Source organism: Pseudopipra pipra, chromosome 3 (genome assembly GCF_036250125.1).
Source record: "Pseudopipra pipra isolate bDixPip1 chromosome 3, bDixPip1.hap1, whole genome shotgun sequence".
NCBI lineage: Eukaryota > Metazoa > Chordata > Aves > Passeriformes > Pipridae > Pseudopipra > Pseudopipra pipra.
Genome location: NC_087551.1, coordinates 59,243,628 through 59,266,295, shown reverse-complemented (window position 1 = coordinate 59,266,295; position 22,668 = coordinate 59,243,628). Strand labels below are relative to the sequence as shown.

The window sequence follows — 22,668 nt, the reverse complement described above, 5'->3', positions numbered from 1 at the left end:
TGTCTTGGACAGAAAGAACCAGTGCCATCCCAGGCACCCCTTCTGTGTCTGCATGTCCCCTTCTGTCTCTCCTCTAAGCGTGCATCATGCTTAGAGGTTCACTTTGCAAAGATGAAACAATCTGCATATTTAAAGAGTGCAAAGCAGCAGTCTTACTTAAGTCGTTTTAACATCAGAACTGCAAAAAAAAAAGAACTGAGTGCCACACAGTCCTCCTTATGGGACTTGGGCATATTTGAGACTTCTCAGTCACTAGCTCCTATCTTTGTCTCACTTGGAGTGAGTAGTCTGCTCACACACCAAGGTCCTACAGTTTACTGCTGTGGACTATTCCTTCAGTATCAAACAACATTGCTTTAAATTAAAAAAAAAAAATCTTCATTTGTGAAACAAGAGGCAGCGACCAGAGTCTTGCTGCAGTGCAACATGCACATATGCAGCAGCAATACTGGCAGCATGCTGTTAGAAATTCTGAGTCCTAACTAATGACTGCTGAGTTGTGTCAGATCAATGCGCAGGGAGTGCCCGTGGAGCAGTCAAGGCAGTGATTAGGAGAGCTGCAGGAAGCTGAAAAGGTGCAAAGGAAAGTGCCCTCCTAGGAGCACCTGGTATGTGGTACGTTCACAACGCCTGATGTGCAGACTGCATCACATCCCCAGCGGGTTCGCTGGCAAAGGCGCTGCCTTGGAGAACGTGGTCGTGATGAAGCCTTTCATCAGTCGGACAAAAGTTTTAGGACAAGAGACAACGGGCAGAAATTGATGCACAAGAAGTTCCACCTGAACATGAGGAAGAACATCTTTACTGTGCAGGTGACCGAGCACTGGAACAGACTGCCCAGAGATGTTGTGGAGGCTCCCTCACTGGAGATATTCAAGAACCGTCTGGACGTAGTCCTGTGCCATGTGCTCTGGGATGACCCTGCCTGAGCAGGAAGGTTGGGCCAGATGACCCTCTGTGGTCCCTTCCAGCCCGCCCGGCTCCGTGACTCCGTGCCACGCCGCGCCGCACGGCCCATCCCGGGCTGTGCCGCGGCTCCGTGGGCGGCGGACGGCAGCGGAAGCGCAGCCTCCGCCCTGCCCGCTCCCCTCCCTCCCGCCGCCGTGACTTCCGGCGGCCGCTCTAGCCGCGCCGCGTCTATGCCCGCGGCGCCGGGGAATGTTTATTGTCGCGGGGAGTCGGCCCAGCACCCTCAACGCCGCCGGGCGACCGGCACCCACCGACCGGCACCGCGCCCCGCCCCGTCCTGCCCTGCCCCGACCGCCGCCCGGCCGCCCGCCCGCACGGTAACGGCCGCCGACGGGCCGCGCTCCTCCTCCTCGTCCCCCGCCTCCTCGCCGCCGCCTCGGGTCTGCGGGCCCGGCCCGCCGGGACCTGCCGCCGCCGCTGGACCCCCGCGTCCCGCCCCTGCCCAGCCGAGGGGAGGGAGGTGGCGCGGGGCCTCCCCCGCCTCGCCGAGGCCCTGCCGGCGCCTCCCGCCGCGGTACCGATCGCGCCCGGGGCGGGGGGTGTTGTGCGCGGCTCGGCCGCCGTGCCGGGGAGGGGAGGGAAGGGGCAGGGCATGCCCGCGGGGACCGGCCTGTTCCCGCTGCCCGGGGGGCACCGGCGGCCCAGCGCCCGGCCCCGGGGGCGTTGTGGCGGCCCGGTCCCCGCGGGCGCGGCGGCGGCGGCGCTGCCCCAGGTCAGGAGCGCCTGCAGCAACCGGCGGGGCCGAGCAGCGGGGCCCGGCGTGGCCAGGCCGCCCCTCCGCCTGCGCTTTGTTCGCGCCCTGCCGGCCCGAGAAGTTTGGGGCCGGGGTGGAAGGGGAAGAAGGAATAGTTGTTAACCAGAGCGTTGGGGCGCTGGTGCATGTAGGGCTTTGAGTGAGGCTCCCAGCAGCGAGAATGAGAAGGCTGCTCGTGTTTCCTCAGTTGAGACGCGCAAATGGGAAATGGGAGGGGGATGAGAGGCTTACCCGTTGTCTTAAAATATTTTGCTACAGCTAAACTGTTCTTACGGTTTTTCATCAAGTTGGAATGGCCAGGGAACCTATTGGTTCAGACTTTTGTCATACTTAGGATGATTTTCCACGTATTATAAAGACTGAAAGGATTCTTTTTAATGTTTGGCATTCAAGTATTACTGGATGTTCGAAGGGAAAGATGGCACAAACTTCGGTTCAAGTGAATCTTGCCTTGAATATGAATGAGCCTTTTTGATGAAAGAAAGACTTGAGGAAAATAGCCTGTTATGAATTATTTTAAAATGTACTTTCTTGTCTTGCTCTGTAAACTGGCTTTATTCTTACAACTGGATTTGTGTTGGAAGACCCCAGGTCCATGGAGATTCAGTAGTCTTATCCAAGACATTTGACAGCAGGATTGAGGTCCTACTTGCTTGTGGTATAGCTGATATCTTCATTCTACACATTGATCTAATAGAACAAATCCCTACTTTGACACTGGCTTTGCGCATATTTGAAAATTTTCTCCCACCAAATATAATTGTTTCTTTCTGTAGGAAATAGTCATGACTCTGCAAATCCTGAAAGGTGAGAATAGAAGCTTCAAGATGCCCTTTTGCTTTAGGCACAATTTAATTTGCCACTGCAACAGAAAGTAGAAGCATGCCCCACTAGCTCAGTGGCTGTAACTAAGAAAGTTGTTTGGACCGGAGGATTTTCTGTACAGACAGTACAGAACTGTTGCTCTCAGTTCCGGGGAGTCATTCACCTGGCACTGTGACCATATCGTGTCTAAGAATTTGGGTAGATTTCAGAGGTCTGTCACCTCTGGTGTTTCCTGTGGACTTGTTTCACGAGGGGCTGAACACAACTCTTTAAAATTAGACCTTCAGAGAAAGGATATAATTGATTCTCCCCATTCCTGATAAGCTTTATTTTTTGCACTCTCCGTTCTCATATGGAAGCATCATAAGTTCATGTTAACTTCTTCAGAGATGCTTTTCAGGCATGAGCTTGAAAAATGCCTACTGACATGATAATGACCAATATCCCTTCAGCCGGTCTGTTGGAATTGTTTGTGGAGTCGGTCAGTTGGTGAACTGCTTTGGAGCAAGGTTAAAAATAACCAGTAGAAATTCCTTATACTTAGACTTCTGGTGAAAAAGGTGTTTATTAAACTGTTCTGGCATTAATGTAACCATTATTAGACATCCCCCATATACCTTTATAGCGCTGAGTTTCTTGGATCAAAGGTAGTCAAAAGCTTAAAATAATACTTTGTTTATATACCCCATCCCAAGTGCCTTTCCTTTCTCTTTGATGCTGGTGCTGTGGTTGGTTTGGAACTTTTTGAAGACAGAGAGTGCTGGCTTTTTTTAGATTGTAAGATTTCAGTGCAGAGTGTTTTGTCTTCATGTGTGTTTATAGAATATCTAAAATAGTATAGCTGTGTTTCTAACAAGGGAGGTAAGGGTAATGCTTTAAGAACTTGAGTGTTCATTCCTTCCTGCAAAGTATTTCTTATTCTGGGAAGTTTCTCTGGTTTCAGTATAGCTTTTGTTGTTCTTTTTCTTTTTGAGTTCATTATCATACTTAACCTATCTATATTTTTTTCCTTCCTATTAGGGTAATATTCCTAAAATTTAAAAGAACAATCTTTTAAAATTTTCCTGATAAAATAATGCAAACATCTTCAGAGATGTATTAAGCTTTTTTCTCTGTTGTGGTAGATTGTGTTACCCTGGTGTAAGACAACTTGAAATCAAAGTTGGCTAGTTTCTTGTGCTGGAGAAAATTGAACGAAGTACATAATTTAAAAGAAATGCTGTACGTACAGACTAATTATTTTATGTTCAAACTTAACCTATTGTTAAATTAGCATTAACTGGCAAAACATTTTAGAAATGAGATTTAGGCTGCCAAAATTCTACAGTTCAGATGAGATAACCTTTGGGCAAAATTAATGAACAAAACCTAAGCTGAGCTCAATAAAATCAACTTAAGCATTTGCAAATCCAGAACTGGAAAGAACCAGATGCTTGGTTTCTACTCAGCCTCTCTGTTCTACAAGTGTAACTTCATCAATGTGGAATAGAAACAGGCTTATACGTAAGGTGCAATATTTTCCCCATTTTGCAGATAAGATACAGAAATGCAAAAATTCAAGTTTTGGGAAATAACATTCAGGCTAGTGTGTATGAATAGCAGAGAATACAAGAGAAAACTGGGAAAGAGGAAGATCAAAATGTTGTTTAGAATTCCTTTGTTCTATCTGATCATGCTGTTGGAAATACATATAATTAGGAACAACTTTCTTTCTTAAATATGTTACACATTTTTGTAAGATTTTTTTTTAGTGTAGTCTATGTATTTTTACTTTTTAAAACCATTTAACTCGCTTTTGTTCTTATGATTTCTATGAATTTTAATTTCTTTGAGGCTTACCAAAGAAAGGTAGCAGGACATCTTCTCTCTAGATTTTTTTTTTCTTTGTTGTAAGTGCAGTGTGAGACAATAAAATGTCAAAGATTGTGATAGGTTATGCTTGTTCACTGCTCGGACACAAGTATCCAAGCCTAGTAATATTTTCGTTTACCCAATGGTTCTAAACTGTGCCTTGGAAGTGGTTACCATTACATTTCTATACTAAATAGGAATGGATGTGTTCAAAATAATTGACACTTAGATTCATGTTCTCAAAGAACACAGGTAGTATTTAACAGCAGCAAATAGGGAGTTTTATCCATACAAATTAGAAAAACTTGGTAATTAACATTTTCAGTATTTGAGTGAAAAGTTTTAACAATGAAACGCTGCTGTTAGATCACGTAGCCATTTTCATTTTTACACTGTATTCAAATACCGTTTTTATAACAAGTCATGCCCCTTTTTAACTGAATGTCACAAATCATAGTCTAGAATATTATCAAGAGGTCTAATAAAATTTCAAATTAAAAAGGTTCTCCCTAAATATCTGTTATCTTGTGCTTTCAGAACATGGCTCATGAAAATGGGGGCACACCACTGTAATCTCTGTAATTTTTCTCCCATTAAGATCTGTGCAAGGAGATTGTACTTCTAAGCAAGATAGATTGTAATTGCTGAAAACATCCTTACTGATGGCTCCACAGGCACCTCTTCTTCTGTAGAACCCCCTTTAATAACAGAACTTTTCCTTTTAAATTGTAATTTTCCTCTCTTTTCAACCACTTTTTCCTTTGTTCTGAATGAGCATGTGACTGTTCTCCCTGGATCTTTTTAAGATATTCCATCAAGGGTTGTACGGAGACATTATCATATAGTACTATGGTTTGCTTAGACGTTAGCAACCTTTCAGGGGTGTTATGCATGATGGTGGTATTCTTTAAGAACATAGAGATTGAGTCTGCCAGTAGACACTTGCCGATAATTTGGAGATGCTGCTGATTGGAGGTATCTTGTTGACAATCTTTCCTGAGTTCCAGTAAATGAACTCTGCAGGAGCCCGGAGTTGGAGCCAGGGTGGAAAACAAATGCCTCTCTGAAGATGCCACAGGTTCCAGCTTCGTGCTGGCTCTGCCTGCATGCCATTCAAAATCTGCACATATGCTATCTTTGGATCTGGTGCCATAAATTACTTGCCCAATCTGTAGTAGTCCATCAAAACCAGATGGAATAATTAATTTCTGATTTTGAGGATTCATATAATTTTTCGTTCAATAAAAAAAGGATCTGGGAATACTAGTTAGTTACTGTTTGTTCTCTTCTTTATCTGTATTCTCTTCATCCCCACACAGAGCCTTTGGTTTTTCTGTTTTTCTATTGCTGTTTCTTAATCTCTTTTCTGTATTAGCACCCATCTTGCTTTTTCTTACATTGGACAAGCCAGCAGTTCCGGAATAATTCTTTCAGCAGGGAACAAGCTGCAGAGTAGAAGCAGCAACTACCACAGCAGTTAACCAAGTACATCATGAACATCTGCCTTGTAGTTTGTCACGTCAGTATTGTCAGTGAGTGATAGTCAAAGATGCACCTTAAGTGAGTTCTCAGAGACTATGGCGTGATGTTTTGGAAGTTGTAGTCAGATGAAAATACTGATTATAACATTAATTTTGTATCTTAAAGATTTCTGATATAGAATGCAAGACTGAAAATTTTAAAGTTACATAAATGCTTTACAATCTGTTATCTATATTATTTTTCTTAATGCATAGTCTCCTGCTTCTTCCATGGCAATGACCATGTAGAGCATTTCATATATGTGACAGTTTTCCTTTGATTTTGTTCTTTCCTTTCCTTTTTGCTCATTTTGGATGAAATAATGCTAAAATTTTTATATAAGTTGTTTCCACTGTCTACCAATGTTTTTGTACTTTTCCCCTCTCCTTTCCCCACATTCTTCACCTGAGATTTGAGATGTCCACTGTCTTGGCTTTAGTGTGCCTACAGAAGAGATGTTGGGCATTCTTGGGCTGGGGTGAATGGTTGCCCAACTCCTGGTCTTGATTCTCTTTCCCCGGTTGAGGTGTGTGTGAGGAGTGTCACCTGCAATGTGCACAGGCAGCCTGGATGCTTCCTGGCTGCGGTAGGTTTTCTGTGCATGTGCTGGTTGGCCATCCTTTGCCTTCCGTTGCTGCTCAGAAACACTTGTGCTTTTCCTCAGTAACACTCGATTCTACTCTGCCCATACAGTGTGTTCATTCTATGCGGTTCCTGTGGGCAGTGCAGAAGGGAGTGAGAGGACACTGGTTCAGCCCAGGCTGTTGCTGCCGCCAGGACAATTTGTATAGTTCGCATTATACTGTAATTGGGAGAGATAGGCCAAGGGTGCTGAATTAAGATGGCAAAGCTGTGGTAGCAGGTTGTCTACTGACTGCAATTTGTGTAACCTGTGTTAGTTCAAAGTTATTCACAGGCTCATGCATTCCAACACAAGCATCAAGCTGTTCAGAATTATCAACTCCAGCAGTCAGAGAAGTGCATTTTCCTGAGGTGTCTAATGACATCCTCAAATGAGCTGAGGAAAGATTAGCCACTGGTGCTATGGAATAAGTTTCAGTAATCTTTACAGTGTTAGTAAAAATTGTAACATATTTAACTGGCAAGTTTAAATATTCTTTTATATATATGTATACACAATTTCTGTTAAGTCTGGCAACGTGGCTTTGAACAAGTTACCTCCTATTTTCTAGCATACAGGATGCAGACACTCCCCCTCCCCACACAGTCAAATGAGTCAGAGTGTAGTCACTTCTGCTTCTTGTCTCTCTTAAGGAGTGAATGTATACAATAGCATTAATAGGCAGTTTTCTACTGGTATGTTTAATTTTATCATTTTTGCTTCTCAGGATGTGATCTTCGTGGTGAGCTGGTGGGAAAACTGAGTTGTAAATCACCCCAATGGATGCAGACAGTGATGTTGCACTGGACATTTTAATCACAAACGTAGTGTGTGTTTTTAGAACAAGATGTCATTTAAACTTGAGGAAGATTGCATTAGAGGGAGCAAATGTGATATACAAGCGTGATGTTGGGGTAAGAGATTCAACATACTTCAGTTGTCTGTTTTTAGAAATGTTCCTTAAGCTAAACGTTCTTCTGCCTGATGCCTGTGTATGGTTAATAGAGAAAAGCAGAGTTTTAGTTCTGTATTTCTGTCTGGATCGGTATTTAGTCAGTCATACATTAAATGTACAGTAAGGGGAGTGAGTAAATGCTGTCTCAGGAGACTTCAACTAATGAGGTGGATACCAGGCATACGGTATGTGACGAGACCTCTTACACCTCAGGTTCCGTTTTGCCTCCCAGAATTTGACAGCTATGTCTAGAAAATATATCTTGATAAGGAGTCAGAATGTCAAGTCACTGTAATAAGAAAAAAAATCAACACGATGTTCGTGGCTTTCAGTGAAAAATACCTTCAGTTAATCTATTTTGTGAACACTGAAACACAGCCTGACATATTTCATACTTATTTTGCTCTTCTCAGGAGCTGGGGCTTTTTTTAATTACTGAAAGAGATGAAGGAGCAGTTCAAGGCTATTAAAAATAAAGGAAGTTTTAGTGTAACAGTTGATTTGTGTAACAAATTTGTGTAATTTTTTTTCCAGTATGAAATTGAACTACTGCTAATTTCCAGTTTTTCCACTTTTCTTTTTAGAAGGTTTTAATGAAGCTTCGGAAACCTAGGATTACGGCCACAATTTGGTCCTCAGGAAAAGTTATTTGCACAGGAGCCACAAGGTGAGTTCATGAAGATGCTTTCTCTAGCTGTAAATTCTTGTGTATTTTAAAATACAGTGTTGTAAATGAAGAAGTGGTACTTGCCACTGTTTAGAGTCACTCACAGTGGATCACATGTTGCTAAACTACATATTTGCTAAACTACATATTTGCAAGGAAGTTTTCTGTGTGAAGTGTATGTCTCAAGACTGTGTTCACATCATGAGGAACATCAGTTCAGCCTTCTTGGGAGAGCAGCAGGGAAAACTCCTTTATGAAGAAAATCTTAAAGAGATTTGAAAAGTCTTTAAGATTCTTAAACACACTCAAGTGTGTTTAGCCAGAACTTGAGACTTGGAAAGGGATGACCTTTCTTGAGGGATATCTCTTGTTCTTTCAAAAAAACCCACCTGAATTTAACCAGTGTTGGGAGACTGGAAAGAAGCAAAAGCAGACTCTCCGTTCAGCTACATCTGAGACTTGCTAAACTTTTAACAGCTGAATTCTTTTAAGATATGTCTGCATTGTGAAGTAAGAATAAGGTACAATAGTAAATTTGCATACTTTCTGTATATGATGTCTGTTTCAAAATGGAAGATGATTGGATGTTAATTCCAGACTATGTGATTTTATTTGTGTCTTAAGAGCACTTAGAATCATGTATGATCAAAACATGTCTCTCACTTCTGCTGGAGCCAGTTGTCAAGATATTCTTCAAACAGGGCATAAAGGACTCCATTTGAATGTCTAGGTAGTTAAAATGTAATACATACAGTAGGATAAAGTGAAGGCTGTCCATGTGATCGTGGTTGATGTGCTGCATTATGTATCAGTTCATTTTGTAGTCTGAGTAGCTATTGTGATATGTGTGCACACAAATATATACTATTTCTCTTAATGCAAAGTTCTTTTCTTTCTCCTTTATAGTGAAGAAGAAGCTAAATTTGGTGCCAGACGATTAGCTCGTAGTCTACAGAAATTAGGTTTTCAGGTAATTCTAGTGAAAAAGGACTTGTATGACTCAAGCAATGCTGGTAGTTCATGTTTTAGAAAGAAACAAAAAGGAGGGAGCATAACAACTTATCAGTGAGCATGTCTTCACACAGATGCCCCTTTTGTGTTGACATACATTTTCCAGATGCTGTTTTATTTTGTGGATTTGAGTTTTGTTTGGCAGCTCAGAGTAGTGCTTCTTCACTGGATAATGGGCAACAAAATTTAATAAATGAACCACCCACAGATGTTTCTTGGATAGAATTTACAATATCTTGAAAGATTTATTTGGAAAAAGTGCTGAAGAGGATAAACTTAACTGTCATTTGAACATAACTTTCAGTCATTTCTGATGGAATGGCAGATGCATTTCCATCTTCATAAAGGCAAGTTCAAGCCTCTTTAATTAAAAAGGGAAGAGAAAAGGTGCTTCTGCGCTATCGGGTTGCACAGCGGGAAATAAGCAAAATAGTTAAGTCAGGAAACCCCTCTTTTTTCTGGGTTTGGGTTAACATTACCAGCCAAAAACATCACTTGCATTTCTTATAAAAGATTGAAGAACAGCCACATGAACAACTTAAAGTGGCATGGTTTAGTACCCTAAAACTTCCTGATAGTTTATTGTACTGTTTACTCACAGATTCAGTTAGGGGCAGACAATTAAATAAACACAGTAGCTGTCCTTTTCAGGGAGAGACTCCTTTTGATTGTAGTGCATAAAGGCAGAGGTGACAGGTTGGTAATGCTGCATCAGACCCCAGCATGAGTTTGACACCTTATTGTCACAAATCCTTAAAGTTGGAATGAACAGTAAGTCAGTGAGGTGAACAGTGCTTCCAGGGTGGACGCACCAAGTTTTATAATAAAGCAAGCAGTTTATATTTTGAAGATTAATTTGATAGTTGACCTTTTATAATGCTAAGTTGCTTCTACTGGTAATGTCTTTCCAAAAAGTTTAGGCTGAAGAATGGTCATTTTAAGTTTAGGAAATCTCAGAAAATGAGCAAAAGTTTCCCTAGTGATACCGCCAACACTGACTTCTCAGCAGTGTATTTTTTTCTTGGCTATTTTATTGTCATCTAAAATGTCTGTGGCAAAGAATAACTGAAAGCAAATCCAGCGAATGGATTTCAGAAAGTTATAGAGTAGAAAACCAGTTTGCTGTACTGGCCACTGGACATTTAGAGCAAAACAATTTTCACCTTTTTTTCTTATTCTTAGCTTTAATAAAAATGGTGTATAGCAACAAGGTATTAGAGAAGCTTTCAGTGAAATTTAAGCTTTTTCTCTGCTTATTTTGTTGTTTCATGAGCTGTTTAATTTACTTTCTTTTCAGTGTGGAGATGTTTAGTGCAGCAGTATAAGTTGTTTTTTGTGTCTCATTCTTAAACTGTACTATAACCCTATGATACAACTGTGAGGTATCTAATTCAACAGATATTCCACCATACAGGGATAATGTAAATTATTTAAGTCTGTTAAGTGTCTAATAGATGCCTATTAGAAATGAATCAGTCACAAGGTTTTAATTTTGAAATCTCATCACAGTATTGTAAGTAGCATATTTCTCTTTATTTGTTTTTTTTGCAACCCTTATATCTACCTCACTGTAAACTGAATTTCTAATTTTTTTCCTCTCTTCCAAAAAGGTAATTTTCACAGATTTTAAAGTTGTGAATGTTTTAGCAGTGTGCAACATGCCCTTTGAGATCAGATTGCCAGAATTTACGAAGAATAACAGACCTCATGCAAGGTATGGTAGGATTTTAAAGAATTTTAGTCTTGATATACTTCTTAAGCTTTTATTTTTCAGTTCTAGATCTCTCTTTTTTACCTTTTATTTTGTTTTCTAGTTATGAACCAGAACTTCATCCTGCCGTGTGTTACAGAATAAAATCTCTCAGAGCTACCTTACAGATTTTTTCCACAGGCAGTATCACAGTTACAGGTATTTTGATGTCAAAAAATAAATATTGAACTTGTTGGGAATATTTAACTTTAGATCTAGTAGGCTTAGGAAGGAAAGATGTATAAAAGTCAAAATATGTTGAAAGGATTTTGCTTCCCAGTGCTAGCATATAGTTTGTTTTTGAGTGAAAGTGCCAGAAGAGATGTAGAGAAAGTGTTATTATTAGTAGGCTCAAACAATTACTTAGATTGAATGTACTTAGTCTGTTTTGGTTTTTTTTAACAAAAGTGAGATAGGATTTGAGATTGCAGGTATTTATTATGTACTTAAATATTTGAATTTTCTTCCTTTTTTTGATCTTTGTAGTGCTGTAAACTACAGTGCATGTAGCATTAACATCCCTTTAAAAAATACGTTTTATCAAACTGGACATTTGTGGAAACTTATAGGGTGGCATAGCATTTTTTCATAAATGAAGTTGAGCAGTACCTGCAATTCTTCAGACTTGTGTTCTCTTCGTTAAAGCTCGACTGAGGGAACCACCACTGAATCACAGGCATCAGTGATTTTTCCCTTGTAATCAGAGACGTGATTGTCCTGGGTCTTGGAGGCACCATGCCACGTTTTCTCCTCTCTCTTTCTGATTTTCATTTTTCATTCTCTTTCATGTTTGCTCGTGGGATTTCCAGTAGTCAGGTTTTTCAGAAAATACTTGTTAAAATAAAAAAACATTTTGTTTCACTTTAGTGGGAATTATGTGTTGCAGTTGTTAGAGCTACTGGTTCAGAAGTTGGGTAAGGATTTTTTTTTATTATTTTCACATCTTAATTCCTTAACAAATAGCTAGGTTTAGGGGGAGTTTTCTTACAAGATATTGGAAGAAGACAAACTTCATCAGATAGTAATCTAAATATAAAGGGGCTAAAAAGTACTTCAAGATTGCAGTATATGTTCTGAACAGAGCAACTGGTCTAGCCAAATCTAGAAACTAAATTTAAAATAAATAAGAAGCCTTAGTATTACTGCAGTAATAAAAAGCTGTCAGCATGTCTTATCAGCCTCTTAATGAGATTCAGTTTCTCTGTAAGATTCTTATTACTTCATATACGGGACAAAATCACTTTCATATTTTCAGAATTGTCCTTTCAAAACATGAAGGTAAATATGATAAACATCCAAGTTTTGCATCTTTCTGGTTTAGTTGTTTTAGTGAGTTTGAAATATCTCAGACCTCTGTTGCTTTTGAAGGCTTCTGTTTTGTCTAGGCCTTTTTTCTAGGGGGAAAAAAATGTCCAGAGTCTTATGGATTAATGTTTCTGTAATACTAGTACTTATCATACCACTGACTCAAAGAATTTTGAGATACATAATTAGAAATGTTACAAAAAGAAACAGGAAGGTGGGTTCTTCTAATGGGACAAGTATCAAAAGATTTATTTACATTGAGAAAAGATAATAAAAGTCACTGGCATGTGAAAGAATACTTATTTCACTGATGCTTCAAAATGAGCAATGAGGAGGTTGTTTTGGGGGGTTGTTTTGGTTTTTTCTTCTCTTATATTCTCTACAATGATGCCCCAGTTTTTACATCTCTTCAGCCTTACATGGAATAGCAGGTTTTTTACTAGAACTATTTGCCTACTCATACTTTCACTGTTTGAAGGCTTTCTCTAGAACTTTCATTTCTATAATTGCAACGAAATTTAAGGAGGGTGCAATATTTGCCCAAAAGACAGGTATCTTTCACCATTCTTGTTTTAGCTAAGTGCTTAACTTAACCAGTTTGAAAATACAGGAAGAATCCTATTCTAGTCCATTTTCTTTCTGACTGAGCATGGGAAACAATAATTACTTAAAATAATTTATACTGAAGTTATTAATTTTGGGAGCCATTTTTGAACAGTTCTCTATACTTGGAAGAAACTTTTGAAATCTAAAGCAGGGTTAAGAAAACTCTGAGTTCATAGTCATCAAGGTTGTGAAAAATTGCTGCTCTCCTTTATCTGAATCACCAAGCTTCTATCCAGAATTAACATCTTCTGCCATGTCACTGCTCATTTATTTGCAATCTTAATTTTTCATTGCGTAAAATGGTCTAGTACCATTAAAAAGCATCACTAGTTCATTCTTCCTTTTCTTTCATCAAATACTCATAGATTATGTTAGATAACCTTCATATGCTTTGTCCTGAGATAATGAAACCATTTCCTGGCTTGCAGGTTTTGTCCTAAGATCAGATTTGCAAAACCCGTGACAGAAAGTAATAGTTTATAATTTTCAAAAATAAAATAACATTGCTTGAAACATACTTGGGTCAAATCCAGCATTATTTAGCAGCAGTTTTTGTTGGTAGGTTTTTGAAACAACAGCTGAAAGTGGCTAGGCTTTGAGAAATACAATTTCCCAGAAGACTGACATAAGTAAAAGTATTTCTTTTACCTCTGCCACTCAGCATCTGCTTCTTCTCTAGACTGTTTAAGCCAGTAAATCTAAAACCACCCAAGTTGTTAAGAAATTAAATGACAGTATTATTTATTTGTAGTCTAGCCATTGACCAGTGTAGAACATCTTGCAGATTTGATGTGAAAGTCTTTCCTTGTAAGTAAAACTGATAAGAGAAACACCTTCTTAAGTTAAGAGAAATGGGGGGAAAATTACTGTCTACAGTATAAAGTTGTGATAGCTAAAAATATGAAGGTTATTTTAAAGATACTGTTGTTGTTTCAATTTCTGATTCCCTAATTTTTCTCTTCCTACTGCCTTTTTTTTTTAACTATGTCTCAGGGCCAAACGTAAAGGCTGTTGCCAGTGCTGTGGAACAGATTTACCCATTCGTGTTTGAAAGCAGGAAATAAATTTTATAACTCACCACTTGATGGTTAGGTTCCCTAACCGAGCACCTTTAAAGACTGCTGCACATTGGACTAAAAGCAAAAAGGAAAACTGGACCAACCATAGCAGAGGAATACAGACTCTTTTACTTGCTCATGGCCACAGTATAGACTCCAGTTCTTTTGGATTTTACTCTTAACAGTGCTGTATTGTAAGAACGGAAGTTTACAAGATATGAAATTGCTGCTTTTAAAAAGACATTCTATTTATTTTTGCAGTAATTTCGGTGTATTCATAAGCAAAGCTGTCACGATGTGCACTACCTTTAAGACTTTTTTTTTTTTTTAGCTTGAGCTTGTGTTTTGTTTGTGAATAGTCTTTTACATTTTTGTATGCTGAATATTGGGCACCAAAGAAGCTGTAAAAGTTACCTTTTTCACCTGATGAATGTGCACAAATAAAAGTTTGGAAAATATTTCTCTTCATACCTGTTCTGTTATATTCCTTCCCTTTTTCTATTACATTAAAATTGTATAGTTGCAAATTAATTTGAAGCAATGTAAGAATAGTCTTTTGCTGATACCTTCTGTTTCTATTTGTAGTATGTGTAAAACTTTGTGTGTGGGTTAGATTGAAATCTATAGTAGTTATGTATGTTTATCCAAGGATGAAATTTGGTTTGTTCACAGTTCTCTTAACTACATGCCAGACTCCAAGTATTTTCTTGCTGTTACATGAAGAGAAGACATTTCTAAATATAAAGGTTTTAAGCAAGTGTTTTCCTATAGATGAATCATAGAATATGCTGAGTTGGGAGGGACCCATCAGGATCATCGAGTCCAACTCCTGGCCCTGCACAGGACACTGCAAGAATCACACCATGTGCCTGAGAGCATTGTCCAAACACTTCTTGAACTCTGTCAGGCTTGGTGCCGTGACCACTTCTCTGGGGAGCCTGTTCCAATGCTCAACCACCCTCTGGGTGAAAAACTTTTTCCTGATATCCAACCTTAGCCTCCCCTGACTCAGCTTCATGCCATTTCCTCGAGTCCTGGCACTGGTCATGGGAGTGAAGAGATCTGTACTTGTCCCTCTGCTTCCCCTTATGAGGATGCTGAAGACCACAATGAGGTCTCCCCTCAGTCTCTTCCAGCTTGAACAACCCAAGTGACCTCAGCTGCTCCTCATAAGGCTTCCCTTCCAGACCCTTCACCATCATCGTGGCCCTCCTTTGGACACTCCCTAATAGCTTAATTACCTTATCAACTTAAGCTACTGTAGAAAAAACAACTGCCTTTTCCACCTACTCGATGCAAAAGGAAAAAAGTTAAGATATGAGCTTTGGGTTTCAGGAAAAGTGTTGTGCTTCAGCTGGAGAAGATGATATGGTCATGCTAATCCAGCCCCAGCCTGTTGCTGAACAATTAACACAGACCTTTTCTACACTCTTCTTACTGTATAATATTTTGATGACAGGAGCTGCCAACAAGCAATGAAGCTTGATTCTGGCATGTATTAGTATTGGTATTAATCTTGGACTTGGAAGCCAGTAAATGTTTCTCTCAATAAGTGCACATTTGAAGCAGAAGAGAGGTGAATGCTTAAAAGTAACTGCAAATGCTACTTTTAAAAAGCTACAATAAATATGTATAAACGTATGTATGTCTTTTTTCCCTATCTCACTGAAGAGAAACATAACACAACTCACATGCTGCAGGTAATGTACAGTCTTTGTGGGCACTAAAAATGGCAAATGGAGCTGTTACTGTACCAGAAATCACAGCTGTGGAAGAAAGGTGCAAGAACATCCAGAGGAAGAAAATGCCTGGCATGACGTATTTAATCTGCCTGAGGGGGTGGTATAGAAGTTGGGGCTGTCCATAGTGACTTTGTGCAGAAATTATGCTAAGGAAGGTGTAGTGTGGGAAATGCTTCACCAAATCCTTCAGAACAAAAAGAATGTTTTGCTACAAGTCATAAGTGCTGTGTTCATAAAAGCCTTTTTGAACTCCATGTAGGTATCATAGAATCATTGAATGGTTTGGGTTGAAGGGGACCTTAAGGATCATCTAGTGCCAACCCCTCCTTCACTAGACCAGGTTCCTCAGAGCCCTACCCAACCTGGCCTGGAACACTTCCAGGTCTGGGGCATCCACAGCTTATCTGGGCATCTTGTTCCAGTGCCTCACCACCCTCACACTAAAGAATATCTTCTTTATACCTAATCTAAACCTGCTCTTTTAGTTTAAAGCTGCTCTTCCTTGTCCTGTCACTTTTTACAAAGTCCCTCTCCATCCTTCTTGTAGGCTCTCTTCAGGTACAGGAAGTTCACAGTGAGGTCTTCTCTCTTCCAGTTTGAACCATCCTAGTTCTTTCAGCCTTTCCTCATAGGAGAGGTGCTCCATCCCTCTAATCAACTTGGCCCTCCTGTGGACTTGCTCCAACAGGACAATGTCCTTCTTGTGCTGAGGACCCCAGATCCAGCACTCCAGGTGGGGTCTCACAAGAGCTGAGTAGAGGGGCAGAATCACCTCCCTGATCTGCTGGCCACGCTGCTTTTGATGCAGCCAAGGATAGGGTTGGCTTTGTGGGCTGCGATCGCACATTGTCGGCTCATGTCCAGCTTCTCATCCACCAGCACCACCAAGTCTTTCTCGTCAGGGCTGTTTTGACACCAAGGGCTGCCACAACCCAGGTGCAACACCTTGCTCTTGGTCTTGTTAAACCTCATGGGATTCCCATGAGTCCATTTCTTGAACTTGTCCAAGAGCACTTAAACCCTGAAATTATGAAGTTGAGTTCAACAGTCACAAAATCTACGATAGCAAGCTTGCTCTATGTAAGTTTTCCAGTATGTACCAAATAACATATACCTTGGCACTTCTGACACTAATAAGGATTTCGTGCATCGAGAACAATGGACAAACCACTATTAGGGAACACTAATTATTATTACAGCTTTAAAAAGCACAAGGTATTTGAACAATGAACAAATTGTCATAGGTTTACAGGAACAAAGTGTAGTCCTAAATTGATGAATTTGACCATTGTAACTACAACAGGTGTCATAGATTAGGCTCGCCTCTTCAAATCAAATTACAAAGCCCTTGAGTGCTACTAGTGAATATCTGGAGCTTTTATGAAACATATGGGTCTCCTAAATTTATCTGTGAAAAAAGAAGAACATTTTGCTTTGTTAGCACTGTCACGTAGTATGAAATCTGTCTCTTAGAACAAAAATGAAAGCTAATAATGAGCTGCAATGTATTAAGATGGGAACTGTTTCTTTTGAAGTGCTGCCTAGATCCATGCTAGCAGTTTGAGGCCTTTGTAACAATCCATAACGGAGCCAAAAAGCACACTACCAAACTTGCAGGGTAGTATTGAGGAAGAGAATAATAGCAAATAAAAGATTCTTTGAAATGTGTGGTCACACATTCTAGCTTCCAGGGAGCCTCAAACTGTGAAAAGTACGTTTTAAAACCTTTGATGATGAAGGGCATCTGATAGTGTATGCTTACACTCAGGGATATCACTCCATTTCCTACTTCTGCTCTGAATAGTTAGGTCCCCACTTCAGTCTGGAATAAGCCTTGCTGCTGATGCTTTCTACTCATGTGTGTGCACGCATACCCCCTTTCCCATCTCCACAAGTTAGCATTTGTTTTCTATGTTGTATTGTGCTGCCACACAGCAGGTGTGGTTCTCACTAGCAACTCCTGCAGCTACAACATGGAGCCCAGGCCAGACAGCATGGCCCAGTGTGATGGCTCTCACCTCCAGTGGGAGGAGCAATGCTTTTGGTTAAGCTTACCTGTCAATCATCATCTCTTCCTCAATGGCCATGTTTTCTAGGGCGCTGTTCATCTGTCCCTGGTTTCTCCATGTGGATCCCATGAAAAACTCCTCACAGTGCTCAGCTCTGGCACTGGCAGCGCCATAAAAAGTTCATTTCACATTCTTTAGAGAGAAGGGTTGGTTCTATTTGTACGCCCTACTAAGGACTCCTTTTTGCAGTAGATTGATAACTCTGACTCATTGCTGGCTTGTGGGTTGTCACAGCTGCTAGATCTTTTCCTGCAGTTTCTAGTACCATTTTATCATTCTCTGACTTGCAGATAGTGTTACCAGAGAAATCTGCATTTTCAGAATTGTATCCTGCTTTTTTCACAGATTTGCGAAGTTCTGAATTCCAAACCAATCTTTCCCAGTTTAGCATATTAAATAAGCATATTCTGTTCTGTAATCCAGTCCATTAATGGAGATACTGAATAATTTTAGATCTGGGACAAAGTATTTTGGGGAGCGCTTCAGAGATCCAGGGATGTGATTTGTGAGATGTGCCTCCTTTTTCCCTTGTATTTTCATAGTTGATGGGCTTGTGAGTATCTCTCTCATCAGATATGCAGGCTTTGTTATTATAGACCAGTATAATTATTGCTACATTTATAGGGCTATATAGGGCTAGGTCTGTAGGACTACAATTAAGACTGTAGCTATAATGATTTTTAAAAGTCTTTGACTACAGCATCATTACCTTTAGGAGTTATCTGAAGCTGTCAGGGTCTCTGCAGTAAAACCAGTGTTGGAACTATGCCTCGTTCAGGAATATGGCATTTCTATTTATTTGTTTCTGCACTAAATAGGTGTGCATGGGAAAATTTTAGAAGAGGTTGCAATGAACCCAAAACCTGTAAGTTGGTGAGACAATTTCTATGGTATTTTCTGAGTTATATTTATTTTTATAAGAACACTCAAAAAATTTATTACAGCAGACGTTTGTTTGGGAAGCTGCAATGCTGAGAAAGATTTTGCAGAGGCTCCCTTCAGTAAATACAATGTAATAGAAATTAAAAGCCAGTACAGGCTTGGATTGTATGTGCAAAGGTCTGCTATCTAGAGGCAGCTATCAGAAAACACTGCCAACTAGAGAAAATGGGGAGTCTATTGGAAAAGTGAGTAATCCACTACCTGGTCAAGTCACAGATCAGGAAATGGATGAATTTCCTGTAATATAGTCTAACTAAAAATACAGTAATACTAAATATTACTGAATTTAATCCCAGGCACTTGTTAGTATAAGAATGATGCTGATAAACTAATGGCATATTTGGAAGACTACCCAGAGTCACCTTATATTTCTTGTTCTGAAGCTGATTCAGTAGATCACATGATACTGATACTGTCCTGCAGCGTAAACATTAAACAGGTAGAGAGATTTCCATAGATATCAGTGCTATAAAACTGAGGGAGGTATTAGCATACAGAAACCCAGAAAATGGTGGGTTCAGACTTTGACAAGATCATTTTACAAATGTTCAGGCAATGTATCACAATGTAAGCTGATCCCAAAAGTGCAAAAATCAGGATGCTGAACTGAGTATTTCAAATTAAAAAAACCCCAAAACTCCCCAAAGAAAAAAAACAAAACAAACCCAACCCAACCCACAAAAAAAACCCCTACCAAATCTTGTGGTTTTGGCCATATTCTCATTCTGGAATTCCTTGCACCTCCAAGTTAAGTGTGAAAATTTAAGGTAAAAAAATTAAGCCTTCTATGCTGAATTCGTGAGACATCTACACTTAAAAACTTCATCTGCCCCTTTTCCCCCACTGTCAGAGTCATCTCTGACTTCACTTCTCCTTGCATTTCATGCGCCCTCCTCATCCATGGTTTCTCTTCCACTGCTCCAAACCCAGCTCTCCATCTCTCCCTGTTTCACACTGCTATGAAACTTTACGTTGCTCAGCTCTAATACAACTTTGTAGCCTTTTTCTGACTATTTGTAGAAGTTACAGGAATACTTTTACCTTTGCCAATTCCTGCTGCTGTAACATGGAGTCAGCTGTTACTGCTGAGGTAATGGAAGTGCAAGGAGACTGCTGTGGGCTCTCTCCCATGCAGGGGCAAAGGACCTCTTCTCCTAGTCCCTTGTAGTGGATATTGGAACTGTAGACCTCAAACAAAATCCTAAGCAAGTCTTCATTTTTTATTGGAAAATTCAAAGTACTAGAAAATACAGTTTTCCATGTCCGTGGAAAAGGTGGAAGCACTTGAGATACAGGGTGGAATTTTAGCTTAGGAATGAGAGCAATAGGCTTTTGAGCTTACTGCTTCCTATAGGGCCTTCAGTCTGAGTTACCTACATCTCAGGTGCACATCCCCACTGTCTGTCCATGTGTCCTGGGTATGGTTGGTATCTAGTTGCTTACAGACTATGGCAAAAGGGCTCACATGGAAGATTATGAGAAGGTTGTACTTAATCTTTGCATGCCAAAAACTGCATCTTGTTGAGCCTATCTTGCTTGAAAGGTATACTGTCATAAGCATCCGTGACATCAGCCCTTCTTGTAACATCCATGACATTGTTGTGAGAACTGCTGGGTCTAGGATCAGGACAGAAAAAATAAAGCAGCCATAATCTGACCAGCTAGCCAGTGGCCTAGCAATTCAGTTTCACTTGGTTTAGATAACATGGGATCTGCACAGTTAAAAATCCTGCATTGTGATAACTACTTCACAATGTGGGTTGGAAGGGACCCACGAGGACCATGAAGTCCAACTCCTGGCCCTGCACAGAACTATCCCCAAGAATCACATCATGTGCCTGAGAGCATTGTCCAAATGGTTCTTGAACTCTGGGACAATCCCCTCCCTTGACCAGCTGTCCACGCTTTGCCTGATGCCCTCCAGGTCCATAGGACACTTACCTGATTTTTGTACCAAAAGTCCAACAGGGTTTCAATATTGGTTCCCTTAAAGCTTATGATGAAGGGAAGTTGTGGTAGAGATTTGGCCAATAGGTTCCCATCCTGAGGTAGCTAAATTTTCAGTGACTTCTGGCAAATCACAGCCTTGGCTTCAATAGTTTGTTTTCAAGTTTTGAACATGAGTTCACTGTTCATGCTCCTATAAATTTGTGATGGCAGTATCTAGAAGTGCAATCATGTGAGAATCTTATCAGAACTGATTTGCTCTACTCAGAAGTAAAATTTTACGTCAGTAAGTCACTGTGGTTTCGATGCTATGAGACAGCAAATAAAGTGGGAACGTGTTTACTTCAAAGTAGTGTCTGCACTCCAGTTGACAGTGTCAATCTTGCTTTCTCAATTACATTCTGGAAGAAATGCTGCTTTGTGTCTACTGTGACAGTCAACATGCCTTCAAAGCGTGCTTTCTTTTTTTTTTTTTTAACAAAGAACCATTTATTTTTTTGCTGATAAATATTTATCTACTGATTGCTCTAACAACATCTTTGAACCTGCTAAGAAAAAAAGACTGATGTTCTTTTATGGGAGCCATACGGATAACCCTTTGTAGAGGTTTGTTGAGTACTTCAGAATGCACTTGCTAAGCAATAAGCAAGAATTTGACATAATTTATGATCTGCAGTGATTACAGTTCCTGAACTCCCTTTGTGCTGCTATGTACCGTACAATTTCCACTTTCTGAATCCAAAAGTCAAAGTCTAGTGTGGCCTGCATTGAGAAATAAAATGATTTTGGCATCAACTCTCTACCTTCAGTTTCTAACTTTCATGGAACTGAGAGGCTAAAGAAATCCTATCTCCTTTTCTTTAAGGCCATCTTCAGTTTAGAATAATTGATTATGCAAATAATAGAATCATGAAAGTTGGAAATTATGTCCAAGATCATTGAGTCCAACCTTTGACCAAACACCACCATGTCAACTAAACCACAGCACTAAGTGCCATGTCCAGTAATTTCTTGAACACTTCCAGACATGGTGACTCCACTACCTCCCTGGGCAGTCTGTTTCAATGTTTAACCCTTTCAGTGAAATAATTCTTCCTGATGTCCAGCCTGAACCTCCCCTGGCACAACTTGAGGCCATTTCCTCTTGTCCTGTCACTAGCTGCCTGGGAGAAGAGACTGAACCCCACCTTGCTACAACCTCCTTTCAGGTTGTTGTAGATAGCAATGCATTTAATGTCCCACGTTAAACAATTTGACTGTGTTTTCTGAGGAGTATTTCCTAGGTCACTGAATCCTGGCCCTCCTGAGAAACTGTATGTAAAGTTCTTCTTGTAAGTTGAGCATGCTCCTGTGTTATAAATAATTAAGTTCAGATGAACAAGATCTTTTTCCGTCTTGTTAAGCTGAATTCTAAATTCACTTACAGAAAGTTCATATAAAGTTGTTCTGCACTAATGTCATCCGTTGCACTCCATGGTTGTCCATTTTTGCTCCACAGCACCGTCTTCCCTAAAGCACCAACAGAGAGTTGTTAACCCTTTTCAGCCCCATTTTTGCTAGCCTAAACAGACCTGTCTTTCGTGGGCTCCTTCTGTGAGATTCTTCCTTCTCCTTGGCACTCCAGTTCTTCTTTACACCTCTTCCAGACTGAACTGTTACTGAATATGGATAACTAAAACTGTGTGCAATGTTCCAATTTCCATTCACTTTCTCTGTGTAAGATATGCTTAACCTCAGGGGAACTGAGTGATGCTGCTTTGAAACAGAGCCTAGATTTCCAGTTAGTTATAAACTATAGCAATCTTTAATGTTGGCTGTAAACTGCCACTGAAAGAAGTTCTACTAAGAAATGAAAAAGATAATATTTTCTGTATTATAACGATACCACGTGTTCCATCAGTGTGTGAGGATCACTGAACATTTTTCTTTTTTTTTTTAATCAGTCTTCTGGCAAAGGCTGCTTTGCTTGCCCCGGGTCTAGTAGAGCTGCTCTTTCTCTCTCTCGGCAAGTTCCTCCGGGACCAGTTTCTCTCTGCGGTGGCTCACCCCGCACAAGGGCGTCCTCACGTATTTC

General features: G+C 40.2%; 2 protein-coding genes across 3 annotated transcripts in view; one reads left to right on the top strand and one right to left on the bottom strand.

The window, feature by feature from the left end:
• Positions 1-1,097: 1,097 nt before the first annotated feature.
• On the top strand, positions 1,098-15,535 carry TBPL1 (TATA-box binding protein like 1). 2 transcript variants are annotated; one of them, XM_064649445.1, is made up of 7 exons: positions 1,098-1,286; positions 7,270-7,456; positions 8,082-8,164; positions 9,071-9,134; positions 10,786-10,889; positions 10,990-11,084; positions 13,830-15,535. In XM_064649445.1, exons 2-7 carry the CDS (start codon positions 7,322-7,324, stop codon positions 13,898-13,900), a joined length of 552 nt encoding a protein of 183 aa, XP_064505515.1. In that variant the 5' UTR covers positions 1,098-1,286; positions 7,270-7,321; the 3' UTR covers positions 13,901-15,535. The 2 variants fall into 2 exon arrangements, with proteins under 2 accessions (XP_064505515.1, XP_064505516.1); XM_064649446.1 differs by lacking the exon at positions 1,098-1,286 and adding an exon at positions 1,318-1,483.
• A 6,909-nt stretch (positions 15,536-22,444) lies between these two features.
• The window catches only part of SLC2A12 (solute carrier family 2 member 12), a 34,917-nt gene continuing 34,693 nt past the window's right edge, over positions 22,445-22,668 (bottom strand). The window contains exon 5 of the mRNA XM_064649443.1: positions 22,445-22,668. Within this exon, the coding sequence (XP_064505513.1) occupies positions 22,572-22,668 (97 nt within the window). The 3' untranslated portion in view covers positions 22,445-22,571.

What these genes read in the sequence shown, in the direction of transcription:
- TBPL1 (XM_064649445.1), top strand. Translation starts at nt 7,322, where the DNA reads ATGGATGCAGACAGTGATGTTGCACTGGACATTTTAATCACAAACGTA. An exon ending in AATAACAGACCTCATGCAAG is followed by an intron (nt 10,890 to 10,989) that starts GTATGGTAGGAT and finishes TTTGTTTTCTAG; the next exon opens with TTATGAACCAGAACTTCATC. An exon ending in AGGCAGTATCACAGTTACAG is followed by an intron (nt 11,085 to 13,829) that starts GTATTTTGATGT and finishes ACTATGTCTCAG; the next exon opens with GGCCAAACGTAAAGGCTGTT.